At 45.8% G+C, this 25,467-nt stretch overlaps 1 protein-coding gene across 2 annotated transcripts; it reads right to left on the bottom strand.

Moving 5' to 3' along the window:
• Positions 1–5,497: 5,497 nt before the first annotated feature.
• JDP2 (Jun dimerization protein 2) lies at positions 5,498–22,153 on the bottom strand. 2 transcript variants are annotated; one of them, XM_044437248.1, is made up of 4 exons: positions 22,095–22,153; positions 12,686–12,909; positions 8,408–8,512; positions 5,498–7,350 (listed from the first exon to the last, which is right to left on the bottom strand). In XM_044437248.1, exons 2-4 carry the CDS (start codon positions 12,884–12,886, stop codon positions 7,165–7,167), a joined length of 492 nt encoding a protein of 163 aa, XP_044293183.1. In that variant the 5' UTR covers positions 12,887–12,909; positions 22,095–22,153; the 3' UTR covers positions 5,498–7,164. The 2 variants fall into 2 exon arrangements, with proteins under 2 accessions (XP_044293183.1, XP_044293182.1); XM_044437247.1 differs by lacking the exon at positions 22,095–22,153 and adding an exon at positions 21,460–21,489.
• Positions 22,154–25,467: the final 3,314 nt, after the last annotated feature.

The raw sequence follows: 25,467 nt of genomic DNA, 5'->3' as shown, positions 1-25,467 counted from the left end.
GTTTTCTGCAAAACCCAACAAAAATGTAGTATTTCACAAGAAGGAAAGGCTATGGATTTCCTGGAATCAGTGCCCTTCCAGTCAAGTTGGGTAATGTAGAATCTTTAAGTGTTTGCTTTCTACGTTTTCTATTCTGGGAGCTATAATCGGACGATGTTAACAGACACTGCTATGGTGATTATGAAGGTTTTGTACATAAATACTGAGACTCATGCAAAACAGAGAAGATGATAGTTTTTATTTCTGGAACCAATGTAGCCATTTTTTTTTTTTTTGAAAAATCCACCACCTGCTGATACTTGCAGTTCTGAAATATGGTTGCCAGCATTTTTATTGGCTGTGATTTGGTGTATTTTTAAAGGAAGAGCCTGGGAGGCCAATATTTAGCACATGAAGCTTTTTCTGGCATGGAACTAAGGAGACGGTGCATAATTCCTGCAAGTGAGGCTTAGAGGATGAAGCTTTTTGCTCCATTGGTGGAGGCTCAAATAGATTCATCTGTTATAGTTAGTCAATAAGTTTCTGAACAATGGTTAAATGGATTTAACTCTTCAGACTAAACATCAAGTAACAAAAGGGGGGTGGGGAGGGAAAGATTGGGACAATGCCAGCCATGGGTCCACATTCTTTAGTCTTCAGTGTTGGGGAAGCTGTGTTACATAATCAGTTGCACTTAATTAAAAGCAACCTATCCCAGCCTGGTGCCCTCCAAATAAGTTGAACGATACTGGAATTAAGGTCTCACATAACTGGAAGGCACAAAGTTGGAGAAGGCCGAGTACTAATATGCAACAGTTATCAAACAAAGAGAGAGACATCGAAATCTGAGACTGCTCGGGTCTCCTTAGGAAGCCCTCTGTCACTATTCATTTTTAACTTTTCCTCAGAGTGGAGCAGTCTGTTCTTTTACCACCATCACCCCTCATATGCAGCTGAAATGCTATTAATTAGATTAATTTGCTCATAGTGGAGAACCAGCCAAGTATGACTGAAAAAAAAATGACCTAAATGAAGCAGGAGCCAACTGGGCATTGACTGAGGTGAGGCAATGGGACTGTAACTGGAGGCAGCCTCACGGAACGTATTTACCCATAATTCCTCAAGCAGCAGAGCAAGACTGAGCAGGTTAAACTCACAAAGAAACCAAAACTGGAATCTAAGGCTAGGCCTTGGAAAGTGATACAATTTGTCCACCTCTAAAATGGACACTCTGAAAGAGATGGAAAAAAAATCTGCCTTTCTTTTATTTTTTAAGGGCACCTATAGTAATTCTGCACTTGGAATATTGAATGATGGGAGATTCAGAATAGCCAAAAGAAAATGCTTCTTCACACAACACATTGTTATTCTAGAGATTTGAGTTCTTTAGCTTCAAAATAAGAAATCAGCATGGACAAAGCAGATGCAGAGGATGCCAAGAACTTTTAAGGTGTGACACTGAAATGGCTTTTGACCCTCTTTGTTATCATTCCTGGGATAATATGTAAATTGAGAAGTATAGCATGATTCATTTGGTAGACCATTGTGCCTTGCAAAGCTACACTGCAGACAAAAATGCCACATGTTCAGTCTTTACTGCAGGGAGATCCAGTTACAGGAGGCACTGCACCTGCTGAATTTCTGCCTGCTCCACAGATGTGGCAGTCAGTGACCTTCTGTTGCAAAGCAAAAGCTCCTCTTGGCCAGCGCTCATGGCTCCAGTATGGGAAGGACCTTGATGTTTACCCAAGACTTGCAGTTGAAAGTAGATTCACATTCCGAACTCTGATCCTCTTTGGCCAGCCACGCTTTGGGCAAAACGCTGCTGACCACCCTTGCTGGCTGAGCACTCTGTACCATCTGGCAGTGGTTCACTACTAGTGCTTGGAATCCCAGCTATTTTCATGTGCACAGAAATTAGGATAGCCATATTTTTCCCCGGCCAAGGCTCTTTCATGATGGGCAGAAATGCAACAGCTTTGTATTTTTCTTGGGCTGGAGATGCAGTGATTGGAAAAGTTTAAGCAACTGAATGTATGCCAGTGATGCAGTCATATGGGGAGTGTGACAGGGAGGGGAGGGGAGGCACTAACCCTCCCAACTGAAAGGTGCATGGATTCCAATGTGTAGGTCAGACAGGATGTCGGATGACCTAGAAAAAAATGTCGGTGTTTCTTATGCCTTGAACAGCAGCTTAAGCTGCAGAAATCAACTGGGAGCAGGTGAAGCTTTACACAGAAGGAAAGAGGGGCAGTTTTACCATGTGCAAATGCCTGCAGGCCAAAATGGTGAGCAAAACAATTGACATCTCACCAAAGGGTCTTCAATTTTGAACAGCCCTTTGACACCAGCAACAATGGGCAAGGGTAGTGAATCCAGGCCTGTGAGCCTGGAATTCTGGTCTCTCCCTCTGGGTCTATCCCCCCATTTTTCTGGACCCACCCATTCTCCAGCCACCATTTATTTGCTGTGTTCCTAGCTTTTGTGCAAGGTTTTCACATTCTAGAAGATTGAAATTGCTCTCATAAGGCTTAGGGAATAAGACATTTAGCACTGAAATGTATGGTGGACTTTTTGTTATTTTGCCCTGTCCTGTTGTTATGGCCTGAGCCACCACTGAACCTCTGAGAGCTTCTCCAAAATTCGCATACAGGCCAAAAGAGGTCCAACACCCCACTGTATGGGCTCAAAACTAAATAGCTTAATAGCCACTGAACAATAACCTGGCCTCTGCCTTGTATCACCTGACTAGCAGTAACTGTTCAGGGTCGCAAGCTTTTTCAGAGCTGCCCAACCTCTGCCCAGAGCTTTGCATACCAAGCAGGTGCTACATGATCTGCAGGTACATTGCACGGTTGATAGTGAAGTTATGATGACTCTTGCAAAATGGTGAACTTGTAGGCACCTTGCTAGTGAGTTGGTGCAGATGTAGCCATACTTAGAATAGATCAGAGATGGCTAGAACACTGCAAGTGGACCAAACCTGGTGGTCCCAATCTAGTCCCCCGGGATTCTCAGATGGCCATGCCCCTTTTCCTTTCCTTTGGCCACCCAGGAAAAGGTGGCTTGGTCTTCCCAGCTTTTCCACATTCTTCTCCATTCAGCAAGATTGAAATACTTCTCCCACGGCTTAATCATAGTCAGTAAGAGTATTAAGTGATAATATAGTGACATTTTTGGTATTTTGCCACCACCACTTTGCCCCTCTAAGAGGTTCCCTGATGCAGCTGAAGGTAAAATCTGGCCAAGTATAATGCAACATCCCAAGTACATCCTAATCATTGCACTGTTCTAACCTATGCTATTCATGGAGAGAGGAGCTGCACAAGCATTCACTTGTGATTAATTCCAGTTTTAAAAGAGTGTTCCCAAGAACACATCCCAGCCCTGCCAAGAGGAGTCACAAGAGCAGAGTGAGTGCTAATGGCAGCATGAAACACCCTATTTAGTGGTTTGCCCTCTAATAGTCTCTGGCACTGCGACTGGTCCAGGTAGGAGAGCAGCAACGGGAGCCCTGGCATTGGCCCAGCACAGCTGCTCTTAGCAGTGTGGTTCCTTGCTATGTCCAGGAACATGCCGGGACCTGCCCTTTCAGAGGGGTCTGCTAATGGGGAAGGACACGTTCCTGACTTGCCCACATGGTGCTTCAGTGGGATTAAGAGGTGCTTCTTATTGCAATGACGTTGATTGTGCAATGTGTTTTTGAAGCACAGGCGGGCACAAGTGGCTTAGGGTTTGTCTGTATTTCTGTAACAGTGGAATAGCTTGAAGGACTTGTATCTGCAGGCAATATAATCGTTCTGGATTAGAGTCTTCATTGCACTTAGGATTCTTGTTTATTTCCAAGAATTAGCTCCTCACCTCCCCCAATCGGATTCCCTCTGGATATCTGGAACACTAACTTTCATGTCCATTGGCCATGCTGGGTGTGTCTGAAGTCCAAAATGTCTGGAGAGCACCAGTTTGGGTGAAGCTGCTCTGAGTTTTCCCCTTCAAGGAGGTTTAAGCAGGAGCTACAAAGAGTTGGGCCCTTGGTACAGTTGCCCCACTAATTCAGAAAAACCTCCTGAGCGTTAAGCATTTATACAGGGCACACCTTTTGCAAAGGATCTGGGGGAAACTGAGGGTTAGTTTAATGGCAGGATTATTACTTTCAGAGCAACAAATAGCCTTGTTTGAAGTTTTTGCCGCAAGGGGGGAGTGAACCTATGGCCCCTATGCCATATCTGTATGCAAATATTCCCACCAGTTGAAGACAATAGTTCTTGCATCCAGTAGTGCCCTCTAGTCTAAAACGGTGGTTTTCAACCACCAGTGTGTGGGAGATTTCCTGCTGGTTCTTGTGGTGGGGGTGGGGGGCACTGCATCCCACTTGCCGCAGACTGGCACAGGGACCAATTGTTCTCCACCACCTCTTTCTTGGTTGGCTTTGTATTTGCGGGGGTGCACTGGTGCCAAGGGGGCCAGGAAGGGGAGAGACAGCTCAGTGGGAGCCACGCTGCACCAATTTCAGTATTTTGTTCTTTTGTTGGCATTTTTGTTGATTGGTTTCTGGTTGTTTTGGAGACCTTCCTTCCTTCCTTCCTTCCTGGTATTGTGTTTGGAAACTAACACACAGAATACTGTATTATGTGTATGCTGCCTTTTGCTTTTGCCTCAGCAATCCCTGAGGTGGTTTTCTTGTTTTTGCCGGTCCCCTGCTTTGAAACAGTTGAAAACCACTGATCTAAAACATACACACATGCACACTTATATAAATTTTTGAGCTGCAAGTTTTATTTAGAATTATATGCCATTATAACGTTGTGCCAGTTGTAGCCAATGGTGTCCATTCAACCCCAGAATAGATTCCCCTTGCCTTTGTGAGCCCCCTTCCACAATCTGTTCAGGATTAGGGAACCCTCCAGAACAGACTTGTGGGTGCAAGAGAGTTAGGAGAGGAGATGCTAGGAGTTTGGAGTACCCAATTTGAATAGGCTGCTTTAAGATGCCATAATACTTTTGGCTGGATCATTGTGAGTAATGAAATCATGTGCAGTGTATCATATTGCTACATTTTTAAGCCTGTGCTGCTGTAATTGTGGATTTTAAGAGTTGTATTTTATACAGGCTTTTTTAGATTGTTACTGTTCTTTGGCAAGCTCCCATGAGCACTGGGAAGTATTTCTAGCCATGCTAGACATATTAAATAAATAAACCCCAAGGCTGTTTCACACACATTAACATTAATATCCATGAAAGAAAGACTCCCATGAGCTACTGTAGGTAACCCTTATGCAGGGGGTGCTCTATCCACGATTGATCTTGCAGAAGCTACTTTGCACTGCCCTTTCCAGAGATGCCTGACTGTGGCCTTTCCTACATAATTTTCCTATATGGGAATTAGTCTAGGAAGAAAATATTGCATGCAAGTTACCTTCAAAAGTGATGTTAACCTTGGTTAACCTCTGCCTCATGTTCAGGTCAGTGTGCCCCCCACCCCACCCCGGAGACAGCTCTTTTCTTCAGTTCAGCCTCAATGATATACCAGGCAATTGAATACAAATATGCTGATATTAAATGTACGTATTTCCCTTCTTTATTACAGGTGCTCAAAGGCACGACAAGGACAACACCTCTGAGCTACGTTAGCTTCACAAATTGACACTCATTTCCAGAATGGGAAGGAGTGGGTCCAGCATTCCTTGCTCCTTTGAGGGTGTGGCTGTTTGAGACACAGCATCAACAGAAAAAGAAGCAAAAACAGAAGCCTTACAGTGTTGAAGAGCAGAAAACAGAGCCTTCCAAGCTCTCGCATATGCAAGTTATATTATCTTCCATTCCAGCTGGTTATTATAAGAGCCAGTATTTACCTTTAAGAATTGGTGCCCGACTCTTCATTTTTCCTCTTCCCTCCCACACTATTTTCTTTTAGAGTTGTCCCTTTTAGATGGTAAGCCTGAGCACAGGAACTGTCTTGTTAGTTTATTGATTGCATGTAAGCTGCCATATAATAAACTGATTCATAAGTGGGAGGTAAAAGCATGGTTCTTCTGTGTCACTTTGCAACTCTGCAGTCCTTACCTGGGCAAATCGATTCAGCTTTGGCTGCAGGCCCCAGTCTTTAGCACACTCCCTGCTATGTGTAACAGTATCTGATTAGTTTCAAATCAGGCCACTCTAGCAGTAGCCAGCAACTGCACAAAGCATTTGCAGCGCACGTTACAATAAAGGTGATGAGGCAAGACGGGTAACAAAGCACAAGGCACAGGATAAGTAAAAGTTAACATTTACTGAGAGATACAGGACTGAATATTATGAAGGACATACATGGATGGACATGGCAGTGGAGCCAGTGCAAAGGCCCAGGACCTTTTCCCAGCATGCCGAGGGAAAGGAGCCAGATGCCACCAAACAAGTAACACAAAAGAGATAACTGTGGCATATGCGGTTGTAACAGAGAGACCATAATAACATACATATCTATGAGATCACATCTAGTGATTATATAATTCCATATAGAGACTGCTGTATAAAAACAAAACCTTTATAAAAAATATAAAAAAGTGTAAAAATGTGCATTGTAAAAGCATGGCCTGGACAGCTGGGCTGTAAACATTGCATGGAGGGGGTGCTTGTGGGCGGGCGCCTGCGCCCCAGCGCCACAGGCAGGCCCAGCCGTGCGGCAGGGCTGGTGTCAAGTGTTCAGTTTGGGAGACGGGCACGCTGCCAGGCTGGGAGTGTGCTGGAACGAACGCTAGCGGACCGTTGTCCGCGCTGCTTCCTACCCTGGTTTCTCTGCTGACCGCCAGCCGCTGCCTGTGGGAAGAGGGGTGGGAGGGAGCCCGGCACCAGCTTCTCAGCCTCCCAACATGTTCCAGACGCGGCATGCACAGCAAAGGGGTGCTGGAGGGTTCTCCAAGAGTCGGAGGAGCCAGGACGAGGCACCTGCAGGGCCCCCTGCGCAACACCGGCCGCACTCACTCGGGTGGAGCCTGAGCACAGCAGCGAGAGCTTCCCCTCCTGGGGTATCTGTGGTCATCTCCTCCACTCCCTCTGTTTGGCTGGAATGTGCAATCCCCAAGGAAGCTTGCCATGTTCTGGCTGCACAAGTCTTTTGTGCACAGTTCTTCATACAGTACATAGATGAGAGAGACCCTGCATTTGTCTTTTGCCGCCTGCTTCTCTTTGCCCACCTGTGACCTTTCACTTCTTCTCCAACTGTTCGAGGAGTGGGTTGGCCTCATTCTCCGGCGTTTTGACGCTATCTGTCCGCACAATGCAGGTGGGGCGATGGCGGTTCAGCATCAAGATCAGCTGCTGCCTCTCCTGCTTCAGCTCCTCGATCTGGGCCTTCAGCTCAGCATTCATGAGCTCCAGGCGTTCAGACTCCTAAGTGGGACCAGGGAAACCAGCGGCAAGCATTTGTAAGGAGCTAGACTGAAGCATGAGAAGAAGTGACAGCACTGTCCAACGGACAAATCAAAGAGCCAAGTGCCCGCCATTTAATATTCAAGTTCCCGTATTGCTCCCTTACCCTGCCCAGTGCCCTCCAGATCTTCTGCACTACCATCACTCCCAGTCCACACATCTGGAGGGTGGCAGGTGGAAGAGAGTGGCTGCGCCTTATAGGACTCATACCCAAGTTGTTAAATATTCAGCCTTCATGTAGAGGTTGAAAACAAGCTTTCTTCCTCCATATTTGTTTAATAATAATACTAAAATTACATCAGTATCTTGTTTTGTTCTTCTTGCAAGGGACCCAAGGTGCTTTCATAATCCCCCTCCACTTCATTTCATCCTCACAACAACAACAGCCTTGTGAGGTGGGTGATGCTGAGAGTCTGTGAGTGGCCCAAAGTCGCCCAGAGATCTTCGAGGTCAAATAGACTGGCACTTGGATCTCCCAGGTCCCCAGTCTAGCATTCTAATCACACCACACTGACACACCTGACCTACTGTCTTTGCTATACCAAAAGGCCACAAACATGGCAAGCTTTCAAGATTTGCAACTTTCTTCATCATCCAAGATGTGGCAAATGTGGGGGTGCAGGTGGGAAATCTGACAAGTCATGGGGTCTCCATGAGCACACCCTTGATCACACCCTCCTTTATGCCATCTCAAGACTGTGCTCATGCAGCTGCCATGCTTTTTACTCCATCAAAAGTTTTGCTCTCCCTTTCTCTCCCTGTCCCCTGCCTCCTGAAACATCTTGCCCGATGAAGAGATCTGGTGATCCAAAATAACAAAAATCTGAATGGCATTTTGACTGGCCTAATAATGATATTTCACTAACATGAATTTTGGAATTTTGCTTATGCCCAGTCTTTGCTTTTTTGTAGGATTTTTTCAGGCCTTTCTATCTGTTGCAAGAGTATGCATGCACCGGGAAAGAAGAGAACAAAGTTATGGCAAAGAAAGCTCCTGAGCTGACAGTGAATCACTCACCCTCTGCAGGAACTCTGTCCTCTCCTTCTTCTTGTTCCGACATCGAGCTGCTGCTACTTTGTTCTTCTCTCGGCGCCTTTTCCGCCTTTCCTCTTCTTCATCTAGCTGGACAGAAAGACACAAGCACAGCGCAATGAACGGACCAAAATAAAAGGGAATCAACCTAACAGTCTCCTTGTTGGATGCTCAGGGCAAGCCCCTCCAACAACCCATTTCCACTCTTCTTGTATAAAGTTCTTAAAGACCATCTGAACCCTGCGGCATCCTAAATATCACATCCAAGGAATATTATCTCAAGTAGCACCCTTGAGACCAGGGCTGAGCAAGCTGTGGCCTTACAACTGTCTCCAACCCTAACCCTCACAGCCCCTAAGATGTCATGTCATACAGCCCCCATGGACTGCATCACCAGCTACGCTGGCTAGGGCTGAGGGAAATTTTCATCTTTCATTCATTCTTGTATCACCCACACCCAAAGCTCTCTGGGCAGTTAAAAAACAGTCAATAAAAATACAATAAAATTCTCATAAAACCAGTAAAACATTTAATAAAACACAAAAAATAGCCAATAGAAATTAAAAATTCAGAAATTTAAGGACTCTGCAGAAGACTTCTTCATGCCCCTGGGTGGGCAAATAAGGGCCTGAGAAGAGGGTCATCTTCATAGAATAGTAGAGTTGGAAGGGGCCATGAAGGCCATCCAGTCCAACTCCCTGTTGTTGCAGGACACCACGTTGCACCATCCCACTCAGACGGCTGTCCAGTTTCACCTTGAATGTCTCTAGTGTGGAAAAGCCCACCACCTCTCTAGGCAGCTGGTTCCACTTTCGTATTGCTCTGACAAGGAGGAAGCTTTTCCTGATATCTAGCCTGAATCTGGGTTGTCACAACTTGAATTGATTATTCTGTGTCCTACACTCTGGCATCAGCAAGAAGAGATCTTGACTTTCTTCTTTATGACAGCCTTTGAGGTGCTTATAGGGGGATATCATGTCCTCCCTCAGTCTTCTCTTCTCAAGGCTGAACATGCCCAGTTCTCTCAGTCCCTCCTCATAGGACAGTGTTTCCAAACCCTGGATCATTTTTGTTGCCCTCCACTGGATCCTTTCTAATTTTTCTGCATCTTACTTAAATCTTGGTGCCTGGAACTGGACACAGTATTTCAGGTGAGGTCTGACTAGTAAGGAGTATAAAGGAACTACTACTTCTTGTGATTTGGAAGTAATGCTTCTTTTAATGCATCCCAAAATAGTGTTTGCCATTTTGGCAGCTGCATCACATTGTTGTCTCATGGTTAGCCTATTGTCCACAATTACTCCAACGTCTTTTTCTTTTCAGTTCTGTTGAGCCACATATTCCCCATCTTGTATCGATGCATTTGGTTTCTTTTTCCTAGGTGGAAGACTTGGCACTTGTCCTTATTGAATCTCATTCTGTTGCTTTGAGCCCAGTATTCAAGTTTATCCAGTTCACCCTGGACCTTCATCATTCTGTCTTCTAGGGCATTTGCTATTCTACCCAGTTTTGTATCATCTGCAAATTTGATTATCTTTCCTTGTACTTCCTCATCTAAATAATTAATAAAGATGTTTAAGAGCACTGGGCCTTAACCTGGTCCAGAAAAGATGACAAATTCAATGCCAGCTGGACTGCAGCAGGGAGGTTGTTGCATAGACGGGGGGGCACCACAGAGAAATCCCTCCCCCTTGCTGCTACCCTCTGTACTTCCCTTGGGGTCAGCACTCAGAAGAAGGCCCCAGAGGTGGAGTGTGGGATCTGAGTAGATTGCGGTTGGGAGGAGCTCTCCAACAGGTATTCTGGTCCTAAAGTGTGTAAGGCTTTATAGATTAAAACCAGCTCCTCGAATTGGGGCCAGAAGCATACAGGAAGCCAGTGGAAGCAGGCCAGAACTGGTCTTATGTGTTTTGCCCTGCAGGTCCCGATTATTAACCTGCACTCATTGAACCATCTTCAAGGGCAGCCCCACACAGAGGGCATTGCAATAATCCAATTTAGAGATTACTAGAGCATAGATTACTAGAGCCAGGAATCCCTGCCCAGGTAGGGGCATAGTTGGGCCACCAGCCAAAGCTGGTAGAAGGCACTCCAAGCACTGAGGTCATCTGAGCTTCAAGTGACAGAGATGGATCAAGGAGCACACCCAAGCTATGATCCTGCTCCTTCAGGGGAAGGGCAACCCCATCCAGAACAGGTTGAACATCCTCCATCTGGTCAAAGGAACCTCCCACCAACAGCATCTCAGTCCTGCCTGGAATGAGTTTCAGTCTGTTAGCCCTTATCCAGTCTATTGTTGCAGTGAGGCACCAGTTTAGCCCATCCACAGCCTCATCTGCTGATGTTGAAAAGAACATACAGAGATGTGTATTGATGGCAAAGCACCCAAACTCTGCATGATCCCACTTAGTGGTTTCATGCAGATGTTAAATAGCAGGGGGGTCAGAAAAGACCCATGAGGAACTCCATGCTGGAGAATCCACAGGACTGAACAATATTCCCCAAGCACCACCTTCTGAAGACAGCCCTCCAAGAAGGGGCAGAACCACTGCAATGCAGTGTCCCCCCGCCAACTCCAACAGTTACCCAGAAGGATACCATGGTTGAAGGTACTGAAAGCTGCCAAGAAGTGCAGCAGTGTCGATGGGGTCACCCTCCTCCTTTCTCTCTCTTGGCACAGGTCATCATACAGGGTGCCCAAGGCTTTTCTGTGCCATAACCAGGTCCAGAAGTGCATACCTCTCCTTCAGACCAACTCCAACCAACTCCACTGCTGTCTGGCCCTACAGGCAGAACTCTATCAGTGCTTATTACTATGCTAATTACGGGCTACTCTCCCCTCTGCAGTGCTGACAATATTCCTTACTGCCTGTTGCATCTCCTAATACTCCTGGATCTTTCCCTAAACTCGCAGCCTTGAAACCCCTTCCTTTGTGTGTCTATGTAGAAGGATGTACCACTGAGCTTGCTCTAAAGTAAGTGAGCACAGGAGTGCAGCCTTCAAGTTTTTTTATTTGCAAATATTTCGGCAAACTAGTTCTAGCTTTCTCAATGGCAACTGCTATCACAAGTGTGCTATTATGTTGTCCAAACCCAGCTGAGATAACAACCAGGAAGAGCATCCTACAGTCTAACAACACAGAATACATTTCTTCACGAGTTAACAAACCATGCTTGTTAGTGAAGCTGAGTTCAGACAAAATAATAACCCATGTATCATTAACAACCAATAGTTCAGCAATAAGCTATCTTCAGTCCTTGAGCATAGGTTATGATGTTGCCTGAACCCAGTCAGTGAATGGCTATGGTAATGCAGCTGGCTTCTTAACAACTGAGGATTTGGACCCAGAGCTTACAACTCAAGTCCAACCCAGTCTAACCAGTACACAGCATCCTTCATAGCTATTATCCTGCCAGTAATCTCAACCATGCTTCTCTGGGTAGTTTACAGCAGGAGTGGGAAACACACGGGCCCTGCCGACCCTTGAAAAAGCTTTTAAAAGGCACAAACAAGATATGATTGATCCTTGTGGTGCTCGGTGGCTTCTCCAGCTGCCTTCCCCAGCCAGAATTGTGCGTGGGTTGAGCTACAAGACCCCGGGGGTCTGGTATTGTCCTTTTGTTTCCAATATATCTATCCTGCCTCCCTTAAAAATTGCATGACATCTACCTATGGCAGAAAATAATATAACAAGAAATTGATATCAAGCATCTTAAATCAGTCATTAATTTAACAAGTTTTTTTAAATGATACCAAAACTGTAGTCAGTGGTGCCTCAGTTTCCCTTCATGTAATATAGAGCCAATGGATAATAGCACCTCAGCAAACAAGAACAGGCCAAACAAAGCTAGAGGCAAGCATCACAAAGATGACAACACTGCAGTATGTTCTAGTTTGCTTACAGTGCTATCCAATACATGACTGCATTTATACAATCATGAGTGGACTGCACAAAAGTTGACTTCAGACTGTCTACTCATTAATTAAGTCCGCTGAGTTGAATGAAGCTTATTTCAAGCTAGGTGTGCTTTGCATTAAGGCCTTAGCTGGCTATTTTAGCAACTGTTACAGTTCACTGAAGCGAACTAAGCAGATCATCATCTTTGGTGGCAGAGGTAAAATTTAGTCTGAGAAAGCTGCCAGGAGGGAAAAGGCCCACAAACATCACCACCCATGCACAATATGGAATTAGTTTCTAGCAGACTTTGCCAACCTGGTCTATAAGTAAAGCTGGCACTGGACACACTCATTCTGGAACTCACCTCGCTTTTCACTGGCTGAGGCCTCTTGCCCAGTTTCACCTCCAGGAAATGCAGGGGCGAGATCATGGCCCCGATGCTGCGGATGTCGGCATACTTCAGCTCCTCTGCCGTCAAGGTGGTACCAGGCAGTCCTGTCAAGGGGCCAAGGCCAGGCAGTGCCCCGGCTGTCAGGGATGGGTCTGGAATCTGCCCTGGCATCATAGCAGGATATGCAAACCCACAGCCTAGGAAAGAGAAAGAGAAACAGCCACTGAGTACAGGAAGCTGAGCAAGGGGACTGCAAAAGGCAAGGCAATCACAGTTCATCATGAAGCTTTCAGGGAAGGGCACAGGTTAGGCAAGAACATGCTCTCTCTGCTAAAGCATCTGGTCACAGGAAAAGCGATCCCTACCAGACTGGAAGACCTGCCCGCAAAGGGACCAGGAGGCATATTTGTCCCCCAGAGTCTCTCCAGGAGAGGCAGCTGAACTATTACCGAGAAGTCCCACTGTGAGGTCCCACAGTTAACCACTGTGCTATGAAACAATTTGACAAGGAAACCAGCTCCATCCCTTCCGAGTAGGAAAGGGAGTGCCCACCCCGTAGCTGCTCCACAGACAGAAGCCAAGTCCAGCACTAATGATGGGGCAGTGCCCTCCACTACACCTGCAGGCAGCAGGCTAGCTGAGAGGGCCCAGAGCAGGCTGCAGGGCAGCCACCAGTCTGTCCTCCAAGAACTGGCTGCAGTTCACCATCCCTTATCTTGAGGCAGCTCCCCCACTCTGTCTCACAGCAGGACCAGCCCTGCTAGGTAAACAGGACGCAAAGATAGGAGGTTGTCTGAGATAAAATATCACTCAAAGCCACAATGAGTGAACATTGTGTATTTTGTATATGGTTACAAGCCTGCACTACTGCTGAATCAAGTATGAAGGCTGGTGGACTGAGAAAAAGGTAATAATTGATTTCTTTGCCAGAGGGTGATAAAAACCAACTTCATGAAGTCAACACTTTAAGAACAAGAAACAATGATTACCTAATCTAGCAGCCAGCCCGGTCAGCATTATTTATAAACTCAAGGAGGAAGGTGGAATGGCAACAAGGAACTTAGCTAGTTGCACAAATTATTTAAGATTAAAAGTAGGGTGTCCACAGATGAAAGTTATGAGGCAACCTGAATGAAAACTACAAATATCCTATTTGAGTATTGCATATCCTAGTTATCCTATTTGGTTAAGTTCTCATTGCAGTGAGATCAGAGAAGATAACCTCACAAAACACCATCTTGGATCCATTAGCTTAAGAATTCAGTTTCAGTCACCATGATGACAGGAAGCTGAAGCAATAAAAATGGACTTCATATTTAGGAATAGCACAGAGGACAGTAATTCCACTATTGTAATTGGCATCTCTGCAACAGAAAGGGAAAAGCTAGGAAGCAAGATACTGTGGGGAAAATCAAGAACCACAGACTATGACAAGCACTTTTGGTTTCCCGGTCCCTGCTAGAAAGAGCACTGGGCTTCAACTGACAGGTACCCAAGGACTGGACAGCATAGGGGAAGTGCACCCTGGCCTCTGCCACCCACCAGGGCACCCAGGCCATGGGCAGGCTGTAAGCCCTGCCTCCCAGCAAAAACATCTTGCAACGAGTGAGACCAGCCTGGCCCCATTTGCCAGCCAGAAAGGGTAGTGCTGAGAGGTGGCCTGCCCGCACCCCGTCTCTGCCAGAACCAACACTCAGCTGCCAGCCCCTGTGGGACAAAGGTATGGCGCAGGTTTGGTGCTGGTGGTTGCTATTACTGCTATTATCACTTCCCTTTGAAGCATCAGATGAGAATCAGATGAGTGAAATACAGGATAAACAGGTTCAAAATAAATAAATAAATAAATAAATAAATAAATAAATAGCATTAACATAAATGACTGCTGATTCCTAGAAAGTTTTGTTTTGCCACTGTTTCTGTTTGTTTTAATTAGAAAATATGTGCAGAACACTATATACAGTGCAAAAGATGAGGGTTATCTATAAGAAAAGCACTCCTTACCAAACTCTGAGGAGGCTGCATTAGCCACTGCATTTATGTATAAACAGCATTTTCTAGAGCCTCAAGACTAGAGCAGGATCCGCAAGACATTGTGTGCATTTAAACCTCATTCTTTCAATGAAGGCTGCACTTTTATTGAACTCATCAGCAACACAATCTTAGGCTTATTAGAAACTTATGAATACTAAGCTTTCTGTTCATCTAGTCAATGCTTCCACTTGATAGTCTTCCAGATGATTTGGACTACAACTCACATAATCCCTGACCATGTGGCTGGGGCTGATAGGAATTTTAGTATAAAACATCTAGAAAACAGCAAGTTACTACCAGGCCCATCTCCTATCAGCCACTTTCCCACACACACATATATTCAGGAAGAACCTTTTTCAAAACCTGATGAACAAATTCCAAGGAAAAGCTCTTATCTCCAATTAGCTGCTGGGGAGACCCCTGTGGGTCAGAGGTTCTCCATCCTCATTCTTCTCCCAACCTTTTTAAATGTACACTTTTCCCCTACTTTGCTTTCTCCACCTTCATTTTAGGAGGCGAGGGCCTCCAAGGGACTAACCACCTGCTTCACCACCTTCAGCAAGGCTCTTCCACACCTCTCCAGTGTCTGACCAGCTGCTCTATGATAGCAGCAGTACTAGGCCTAGTGCTGCGCACCACTGTTTGGAAGAAACAGCCATGAGCCTAGAAAAAGGATATGGCCTTAAGCTACAGTCCTATACACACTTACCTGGTAGTATATCCAACTGAACTCAGTTGCCTTACTTCTGAGCAGACAAGACTAGGACTGTAACATTAGAGAAATTTCTGGACTGGCATATTGCAAGAACTAAGGCTCAACAGAATGTATATACTCGAGAGATTGCTATATGCATGTACATTGAGCTATTGAAGTCTGATCCAGATCAGCCACTATGTGATCGGTTCAAGACAAACTTTTAACATAGATGACCTCCAATTTTGTGCTCTGGAACTGATCTCTTACTGCAGCTAAGAAACATGTTGCATCTGGATTCACTACTTGGAAAAATATCTGTGCATGGGCATTTTTACTTGTTTTTTACCACTGCAAAAAAAGTTGCTCTAAACATGGAATTACAGGTTTATTTCAATGGAAGTCAGGTTTGCTATTCAAGATTAGAAGTCTCAGTTCCAGATCGATACATGCAAGTCAGTGGACGCCACCATCCCGTACTTGCATAGTCAGAAGTAAATCCCACTGAGCATTTACTCCTAGATTACTGGATATAAGGTTGCAATCATAAATTGCAGTTGTATGCAGACACTTTGACATGATTGGGGTAGAATGTGGGGGAGCCCAATTCACCAACTTTCCTCAGAGAAGGAACAATGACATTATTCACTCAAACATGCTTACAACCACTCCAAGCTCTGGCAGACAGATGAGGTGATAGCAAAGCTTTCAAGCTTCACCTTGTTTGTGACAGATTAACAGAAAGTAAGTCAAATAATGAGGATAATAACAAAGCACAGGCATTTTCTTTGATGGGGTTCCTACTTCATGCTACAGTGTACATGGTAACACATTTGCAGTTGTGTTCATCCTAATAAGCTGGACATTATGCTGAGTGTAAGAGAGACAGTGCGTATGTGTGTGCATCTTTGACACATGCACAAAGGCACATGAAATCCTGCAGTTCGGCATTCACATCACACCACTGGTAATACTTTACTTGCCTTCAATGTGTGACTATGCTATTCTACACATATTCTGGGAAATGTGGCTTGCACTGAAGTTTGAGAGGCTGTGTAAGTTATTCTTACAGAGATGCCAGAACACTTAAAGCAGGAGGATGTCTGCATACTGTCACAAAAGCAGCTTGCAGTAACCTAACATTTCCATTAGAAAATAAGGGGAAATATTAAACCTTGGAGCTGTGTAGGTTTTCCTAGAAACTTCCCTTATAGAAATACCCCCACAAAAGGAGATGGATATGAATAATCAAATTGTACTCCCTAGTATTGTCTGGTCCCTGCATGTCTAAGCAATCTCAAGTCCTTAATGAGTTAAGAGTACAGATATTGAGGGGGGGGGGGATTGAATTGGGAGGTGTGCACAACTCTTCCCTACTAGCTAAAATGCAGGGCCTGCTTCCTGCAGAGGAAGGGTCTGGATTTGCCTCAAGACGTCTGTTTACTTTCACTAGGATGGTAGGAGCATGACCAAAAAAAGGGGAGAGACAGACAGGCAGACAGACAGACAGAGAGACTGCACTATATGAGTAACATCCTGGAAGAAAAATCCTGGTAATCTGGCCACAAGCACAGCCTCTGCAGAATGAAGAAGACACAGTGCATTGCTTATGCAGCAAGGTAAGGAGTTTGCACAGCCTCCCTGGAACAAAAGAAGCTGCCTTCTATGAAGTCAGACTATTTTTCTAACTGTTCCAGTACTTTCCTCTCCAGCCTTCCCCAGTCTGGTGCTTACCGGGTATTTTGGACTGCAATTTCCATCATCTCCAGTCTGGATGCCCAATGGATGTGCATGCTACGGCTGATGGAAGCTGTAGTCTAAAACAACTGGGAGCAGGTCCCACTAGGGAAAGGCAGTCTACTTTAGCACTGGTTCTGTGGTCTTAGGCAAATCTTCCCTTTCCTACTGCAAAGGCCAGGGACTGAACCCACAGCCTCCTAAGCGCAAAGTATGTGTCCTGCCACTCAGCAGTGGCCTTTGTTCTAAGCACCCTCTGCTTAGAGCAAACCGAGTACATTCATTAGCCTTGCAATTACACATGCAGGTATTTAGTCCTGAGGTTGTCTTCTAAAGCTAGGCTTCTTCAGCTCTCTCTCATTCTCTTCCTCCAGCCCCTGCCCCATTCAGTACTTGGTGCCCATCCTACCAGATCACCTTCTGTATTTGTAGAAGAACAGTTCATTTGCCTCCTCTTTTTAATGGAAGCTTCCAAAGAGGAAGAACGAAAGGCAGACAGGATGGTAGCAGATCTATGGGATGAGCCGGCTGCTTTGTCAGGTTGGGGGCTGATTTATGGAACACAGGAGCAAGTGAAATGGGGAGGTGTAGCCTTCTATGTACCACTCATGATGTTCTTCCCAAAGCCACCTCTCTCTTGGTGAGGCACGATGACCAGAAAACATCTGTGCTGTGAAAATGCCTACTGATATGAAGGGCTGGGATGGAAAGCCTGTAAAAATTTCCCTGGGGAACTAATGGGGGAAAGTGGTTTTGATTTTTAAAAAACCATTGGTTTTTTTTTCTGTTTTTCCTCTAGGCCTCCCCATCTCTTGCCAAAAAAAAAAAGTGATTTTGAATGGAAATGCACACAAGGTGCCACCCCTCTCCTGCCTTTAAATCATGACCCTCAATTCTGACACAAGGGTCTGCAGCCCTCATTTGGACTTTGGTCTCCAGAGAGAATCAGCCCACATATCTCAGCTAGAAAAGCTGCATATGAAAGCAACAGGTTTCTTTAATTGTGCACTGCACACAAACAAAATCATATGTAGACAGGAAAGTAATAATTAAGCTGAAGCCAAGGATAACTTGACATGTAGGGAAAAACATAGTTCTTTTAATAGCCATTTTATGTAGTTAGTTTCTGCTTTTAATAAAGGCATTTAGATCAGGAAGATGGCACTTTTATCTGGATATAACCTCAAGGCACCTACATTTAAGAATAGTTCTCACTTTGTTACCAAAGACCTATTTCCACCTTCTCTGAAGTGGTGCCCTCCAGTGGTGTATCATCATCACCATCATAATCATCATCATCACATTATTATTATTATTATTATAAGCCATCTAGGGGCTCCACTTTGGGGAAGACTGAATGTTCCTTCAAGGCCTCTCATTCAAATAATAGCAGGAACAAGTTATATCTAGCCCTACTTGACAGATAATTTGTTTTTTTTATTACATTTCTACACCCCTCAGCTGAAGCCCTCTGGACAGCTTGCAAAGGATCAAACTTTAAAAACACAATATAAAACAAAATATGACTACATTAAAAACACCAGGACTGGGTAAAACCTTATCATTTGCTGATAAGGTTTTACCCAGGTTTTACCCTGACAAATGCCTGGAAGAAGACGAAGGTCCGAGCTTGGCACCAAATGGATGACAATCTTGGTGCCAAGCATTCCATCATGGCCACAGATGAAATGTGCGTATTATTTTGCTATCAGCATATATACAAGCCCAGCCTAGAATGCTAGCAAGGGAAGAAGGCAACTTATTGAAAAAAGCACAAGGTTGTCCATTCAGAAGTCCTTTCCACTGCAGCAGCAACAAAAACAGAAGTAGCAGGTAGTACCAACGACTCTTGAGCAGAAACCATAGCAGTGCAGATGCTGCTAGCAATTGTGACAAGGACGGGATATTCCCATGGATTTTAGAAGCATAAAGGTCACATTATAGCAGTAATTTGCGTCTCGTTTACCTGCTAAACCCATGGACACTAGCCAGAAAATCCCAAGACAGTTATCTGTGGCTCCTCATTAGAAGAGCGAATTTGGACGGACGGCCTTATGTCCTGTCAACCCACCCACGCAAATGGGCATTCTAAATCGCCAGGAGCTACACAAAGAATTTGACATCCTAACAGCTAGTATCCCAGACGCCCCCACAAGCTTGTAGATTCCCAGCGGAGATCTCTGGCGAGGCCTGCAGATAATTTTCATGCAGGCTTCAAGAAACAAGTTGAAAAATTTCTAGCCTGACTCAGTGAAGCATTTGTCTCTGCTAAGCTCTCCAAGCCCCAACACACACACACACACACACACACACACACGGAGTTTGGCAGTGGTTGCGTTCCAGGGCTGGTAATACAAGCCATGAAATGAGCTGCCAAGACAAGCAACAGAATGAGCCAGGCCCCATTTCATTGGCCACCATACGTTGCATATGGCCCTGGAACCAGCCAAGAGAGTGTTCTCACCCACCTTGAGGGCATAGGAGACCCTGTGTTTTCAAATACACCTCCACAGGGCCTTCATTAAAGGAAAATGGAAACATAATGTGGCTCTTGCTTGCTCCTCTCTCTCTCTCTGTATTTCTCTTCCTCTCCATCTGATCTCCAACCTATTTCACTCCCCCCAGGGACAGGGAGTGGGGAAGAGCGAGTACTGCCTTCTGGACAAGAATTCAGAAGATTGACTTTAACGCCACTTCATGCATGACTGCTAAAGCGGACTTAGGACTGCCTCTGTGCACTTGGTCTCAAGGGTCTCCTTTCTTTTTCAGGTTTAAGAGAACTGGAAAAAGAAGGAATATTCCTGAAATGGCATATTTGCAACAATCCTCCAGGTCACAGAACTAAAAGAGCTTCCATGGGACTGAGTTTGGCTCATTTTGAACTCGCATGGTTATTAGTGTGCATTGTCACTAATGAAGTGAAAAGGAAAGCTGCCTGCAGAAAAGCACCATTGCTCCTTGTTACTGGTCTATACAGAATAAGGACCGTTCAGTCCTAGTCATTAACCAGAAACCAAACTGCAGAATTGAAGCAAAATTCTGCCCCAGTGTGCATTTGTGGGGTGAAGGCATGCATTCTTCCCCATAATCATCAGCAAGACTGTCCCATGTGAAGAAAACCCAGAATTACCTTGCTGACTTTGAAAAGCCAAATATACCCATAGTCTTCCAAGTATTACAATAACTAATTTCCTGGATCATATCAAAGGTTTCTTTAATCCAGCATTCCACTTGAAGCAGTAGCTAGAAAGAAACTGGCAAATGTAACATCAAGACACTGGAAATACGTTAAGGGAAAATCCGGTAAGATGTACTACGCACATCACCCAAATCTGTAAAACCTGACCTGCATATCCTCCTTAGCATGCTAAAAAAAAGGTGTGGCTAAAAAACAGGCCCAAAGCTGTGGAACTTGTAAGCTTTAGACAGCTCTTTTCTAGATCCTCCAGGCAGGGCCTATCCCAGATTTAGTTATACCAATGCATGCACTGGTATAACTTGGCCATTACGCCATTGCGGCTAGCAAGAATGGATGGCCCAGTCCCAAAGGTGAAACACCTACTCTCAGTGTTATTTCAGCATCACTAAATACATACATTCAGGGGGTTCAGGAACACCCAAGGGTAGCAACAACAGAACTGTGCAGAGAACATGAGGGGGCAGGAAGGGAATTCTAGACTGTTATGTTACATATGATAGGGCAGCCCTGCACAAAATACAGGCAGACTGCAATCATTCCTTATTTGCACCCCCTGCTCCAGGGCAAGTTCCAAATACCCAACTGTTTGCAGCCCTCTTCCATATCTCCAGGGAAACTTAAAAGACCCTTTCCCTCAACCCCATCCAGAGAGGAGGGGTGTGATTGTTGCCAGTTTTCCCTGCCTGGTGCACCCGGACAGCCTGGCACATGCTCAGCCCACTTTTACCAAAGACCCCTTCATTGATGTGAAGTACTGGCAGAGTGAGAGCCTTGTGCGCTAGAACAGCAGGCAAGAAAAAACCTGACGGTGGAGCAAAGAAACAACTATGGTTGTGCAGAATGAGAAAAGAGGGTGCCCCATGAGATGCAGCATGGCACAAAGCAGAATAGAGAATGGGGTTAAAAAGGGGGAAAAACATTTAAAGTGGAATAAAAATATCTTTCTGGGCCAACAGTGCCTCTTGATTTAATCATATAAAGCAGCCCTTAAAGTGCTCTTAACTGTGCAACCCACTACAGGGTCACCTAGGGATGCATCATGCACACACATCCCTTTCCCTTTTCTTGCCTTCTGCTCTCACCTACCGATACACTAAGGTTTTGCTGCGAAGGATCCTGTCTTGATGCAAGGGGCTGGGTTAGTTAACTCCAGCTCCTTTTTCAACCTAAGATGTTGAGCAAAAAAGAAGGGAGAATAAGAAAAAGAAGCGGGCACGGGAGACCGCTCCCAAGGTATTCTGGCACCGCGTACCCGAGTTCATGCGGTCACACTCCGCATTCATTAAGCCAAGGAATACATAGCCCCGCGGTTTCTCTGAAATCACCAATGTTTTCAGTCCAGATTACAACCACCCCCCGTTCGCTCATAAGAATGCGCTGGAAGGGGAGTAATGCCGCCCTGAATGTCAGCCAGGCAGGAAAGATTCGGGAGGAACATCGGTGAGTGAAGGAAGACGCGGTGGCGGCGACCCCGAGGAATGCGCGAAGGGACCCGGGCTGGGCCCCCTGAAGCGTCTCGCGCTCTTCGCGCGGTGCTGCGCCTCAGCAAGCGAGAGGCCCAGCCAGGGCCGCCGAAAGTCGGGTCCGATGATGACTGCAGCCTTGCAGGCAGGCGGCGCGGAGCTTCATGCCGAAGAAGAAACAACACGCGGAGCCGCCGCGGAGCCCCCCACCCACCCGCCATCGGTCCGTGGGTCGGGATCCCTTCTTGCTGTACCCACCGAACTGACGGAACAGGCGGCGAAGGCACCCCCGGGGCCCGGCTGCAGCGGGAGGCGGGCTGCACACTCAGCTCCACCGCAGCTGCCCAGCTCCGGGAGCGGCTCTCGGCCTCGCTTTCCAGGCCCGTTGTGCCGAGCCCGGTCTGCTCCCGGGAGGAGTCGCCGCGGCCACGGGAACGCCTGGGCGGCGGCGGGGCAGCGGCGGCGGCCCCCGCAGTGGCTGCAAGTAGCCTCCGTCGCTCACCGTCCCTCCTGCAGGCTGTGCCGGACGGCTGGGTGGGTTGCATCAGCCCCGGTTATATATCGGCCCCAGGGCTGCGGGGAGGGGTCGGGAATGCGGAACCGGCCGGACTGCCAGCTCCAGACGTCAAGGTGGGAGGAGAAGAGGGGACCGCAGGGGAGGAGAGCGCAGGCCGGGGGACGGCGGAGGGAGAGGCGGGACCACTTCCCCGGGTAGCACACGGTGGTTCTCCTGCACGTTTTCTCCAGCTCCGACTTTTCCTCTCTTTCCAGAAGACAGATTGGAGTTCAGCCCCGGGTAGTGTTTACACGATTTACCTTTGAAACAAGTTAAGTCATGTTAAAATATGACTCTGAGCATGTGCAGAATGCCGGCATTGGTTGCATAAATAATACAGAATAAGAATGCAGGAGGGCTTCCAGGTCATAGGGCGTGACTTCCAGGCACGTTTCAACCACAGCCTCTTTTCTTTTTCGGAAAGGAAATAGCGTGCTGGGCTGGGCAATGGGAAGGCGTTAACCCGTTGCTACACAGACATTACCGCCGTCGTAGGGTGGACAGTATTCCTCATCCACACAGCAAAACTTAGCATCCATTTCAGTGCCACGATGGTGCCACCGGGAACATGTTTTCTTTGCAATGACGCAAAAAGCTACAGAATGTATAAGGATATGTAAAGAAGCTTTCCTTTACCTGGCCTTTTCCCGGAGTGTTGGATTACAACCAGGTACTCACGGAATACTAGAGTTGGGAACGGCCAGTAGGCCATCGACCCAAATCCCCCTACTCATTGCAAGACTAATCCTGGGAGTTGTAGTCGGTGACATCTTTGAGGCTGACATAGAGTTTCGCCTACGTAATGACCAGAGATCCAGGAATTCTGATTCTGTTCTTAGACTGGTGGTAGGTTTCTTTTGCATAAGTCAATGCAATACAGCTTTCATTAAAGCGGTGGGGGAAGGGGGAAGACGTTTTGGACCTTGGTTCCCAGCATTCATGATCGCTGGCCATGCTGGCAAGTGCTTATGGGAGACGAAGGCCAAAACATCCGGAGGTCTTAACTACATTGGAGGACTTACTTTCTGTTCACATTTATGGTGCATTGTCTGCTATGTTGTCCGCTTCCTCTCCAGTTTTAGGAATTTCCACACCTCTCTGGGGAACTTGGGTAGGAAGGTGCTGTTACATAACCTGCTTGTGGGGAACTGTCGGCCACTGTGTGACTAGAATCCCAGACTAGATAGACCCTTGGCCTGATCTAGCATGTCTCTTCTTGTGTTATTATTTATTTTATTTTATTTTTTTGATTTATATCCTGCCTTTTTCCTACAAAGGGCTCAAGGCAGCTTACATTATCTCTCCTCCTCCATCTTATCCCCACAACAACAACCCTGTGAGGTAGGTTGGGCTGAGAGACTGTGACTGGCCCAAAGTCACCCAGTTGGCTCCATGGCCGAGCGGGGACTCAAACCCAGATCCTCTGAGTCCCAGTCCCATGCTCTTAACCACTACACCACACTGGCTCTCCTTCTGTTGGATGTCCAAGAAGTACGTATCTATGCAACAACATAGGAAATCATCGATCATTCTCTATATGACAAAAGGAGTCTAGTTGCACAGTCCATTTTCAGATCATGCAGCCAAAAAAATTAAGAAGTTCATATATCAATTAGGATTGTGTGTGGACATTCTTGATGAAACAGATTGGCATTTGACCCAGGGCAGAAGCCTGAGGCAGAGCAGCTAACGACAAACACTGCCACCGCCACCACTTCTGCTGCTCCCTGGCAGTAAAATGTGATAGACAGACAGACCACAGTTGAGCTTTTTCATGACACCAGAAATCCACTGCACCACTCTGCCTAACAGTAGGGCTGGGCTTGACAGCATGAAGCTAAGAATGGCCTACCCCGAGAGTTGCATCAGATATCTGGGACTGTTACCTTCAAGAGGGAGTTAATGTATTTCTTTCAACAAGCCTTTCCAAATTAGTTTTTGCTCAGTATGGTTGCTTTTAGTCTAAATTCAAATTGTTATTGGGTTAAATGTCTTGGAAACTGCCCAGAGCCTATGGGAATGGGACAGTATATAAAAATCTACATACATTTATAAGGGTCTTTCTTGTGAGGCTTGAAAGTTTCAACAATAGAAGAGAAACCCTAGAGTCACCCTCTAGGTGTATTCTCTCATGTTTGGGCCAGCTTTTAACAGCCCAGCTTAGGCTGACATAGGAGAAATTTACTGCAATTTATTATAGCACCTTCCTTTGCAGTGCCAGCCTGCACCTTCAAGCCAGTATTACCATAGGCTTGACATACTTATGAGAGGTAGGGTATAAACGTTATGAATAAATGCATAAATACACTGCCAGTCCAGTTGGGTTTCTGTATCTGGAATTGTAGGACAGCACATTGTGTCTGCCTCAAGCCAACTCTGCTGCTCCACTATTTTAACTACAATTTTATTTTTATTTGTGTGTATGTGTGTGTGTTTATTGTTATACAGAATGGATGGGCTAGAAACCAAAACAAATACATTTCTGTGTCTTATATAAATTTATTAGCTAACATGATGCACGTATATTCAGTAGGAGCATTCTGAACTAATTTTATTTGCAAATGCACATCATCATTTCAACCTGAAACAGCTGAAATCTTTTCTTCCAAGTGGCTCACTTTACTAAGTATTATTAGAACATATGAGAGCAGGAATCTTCCTGCTTGTTAAAAGCGATCTTGTTGCACTGAAACTAATGCTAAATAAATAGCGTTTTATTCCATAATCTGCCATGTTAAATCAAGGACAGATTCTGCGTCATATTATGTATTTTTCTATTTTCTCTCTTCATCATCATATTTATAAGGGAAGCACTAAAATCACTAAAGAATTGCAACTCCCACAATGCCCCAACCAGCCATGCAGGGAGTTATATACTCATTTCCTGTCTAAACCTGCATAGGGTTGCACCTTCAGAAAGTGTGAATTCAAAAGAAATTTTAGTGCCAATCTGGCATATATTTCTGTAGAAGGGGAAACAGTGCGGAGGAAGTCTAGCATGTCCTTTCTGTAGCTCTGAGCCTGACAACTGCCATTGTATCCCCCTTCAGATGAATTAAGAAGTGCCATGGACTT

The sequence above is a fragment of the Varanus komodoensis genome, unplaced genomic scaffold, assembly GCF_004798865.1.
Source record: "Varanus komodoensis strain SLA01 unplaced genomic scaffold, ASM479886v1 scaffold3, whole genome shotgun sequence".
Lineage (NCBI taxonomy): Eukaryota > Metazoa > Chordata > Lepidosauria > Squamata > Varanidae > Varanus > Varanus komodoensis.
Note: the sequence above shows the minus strand (reverse complement) of the source record. Positions and strands in the feature narration are given on the sequence as shown.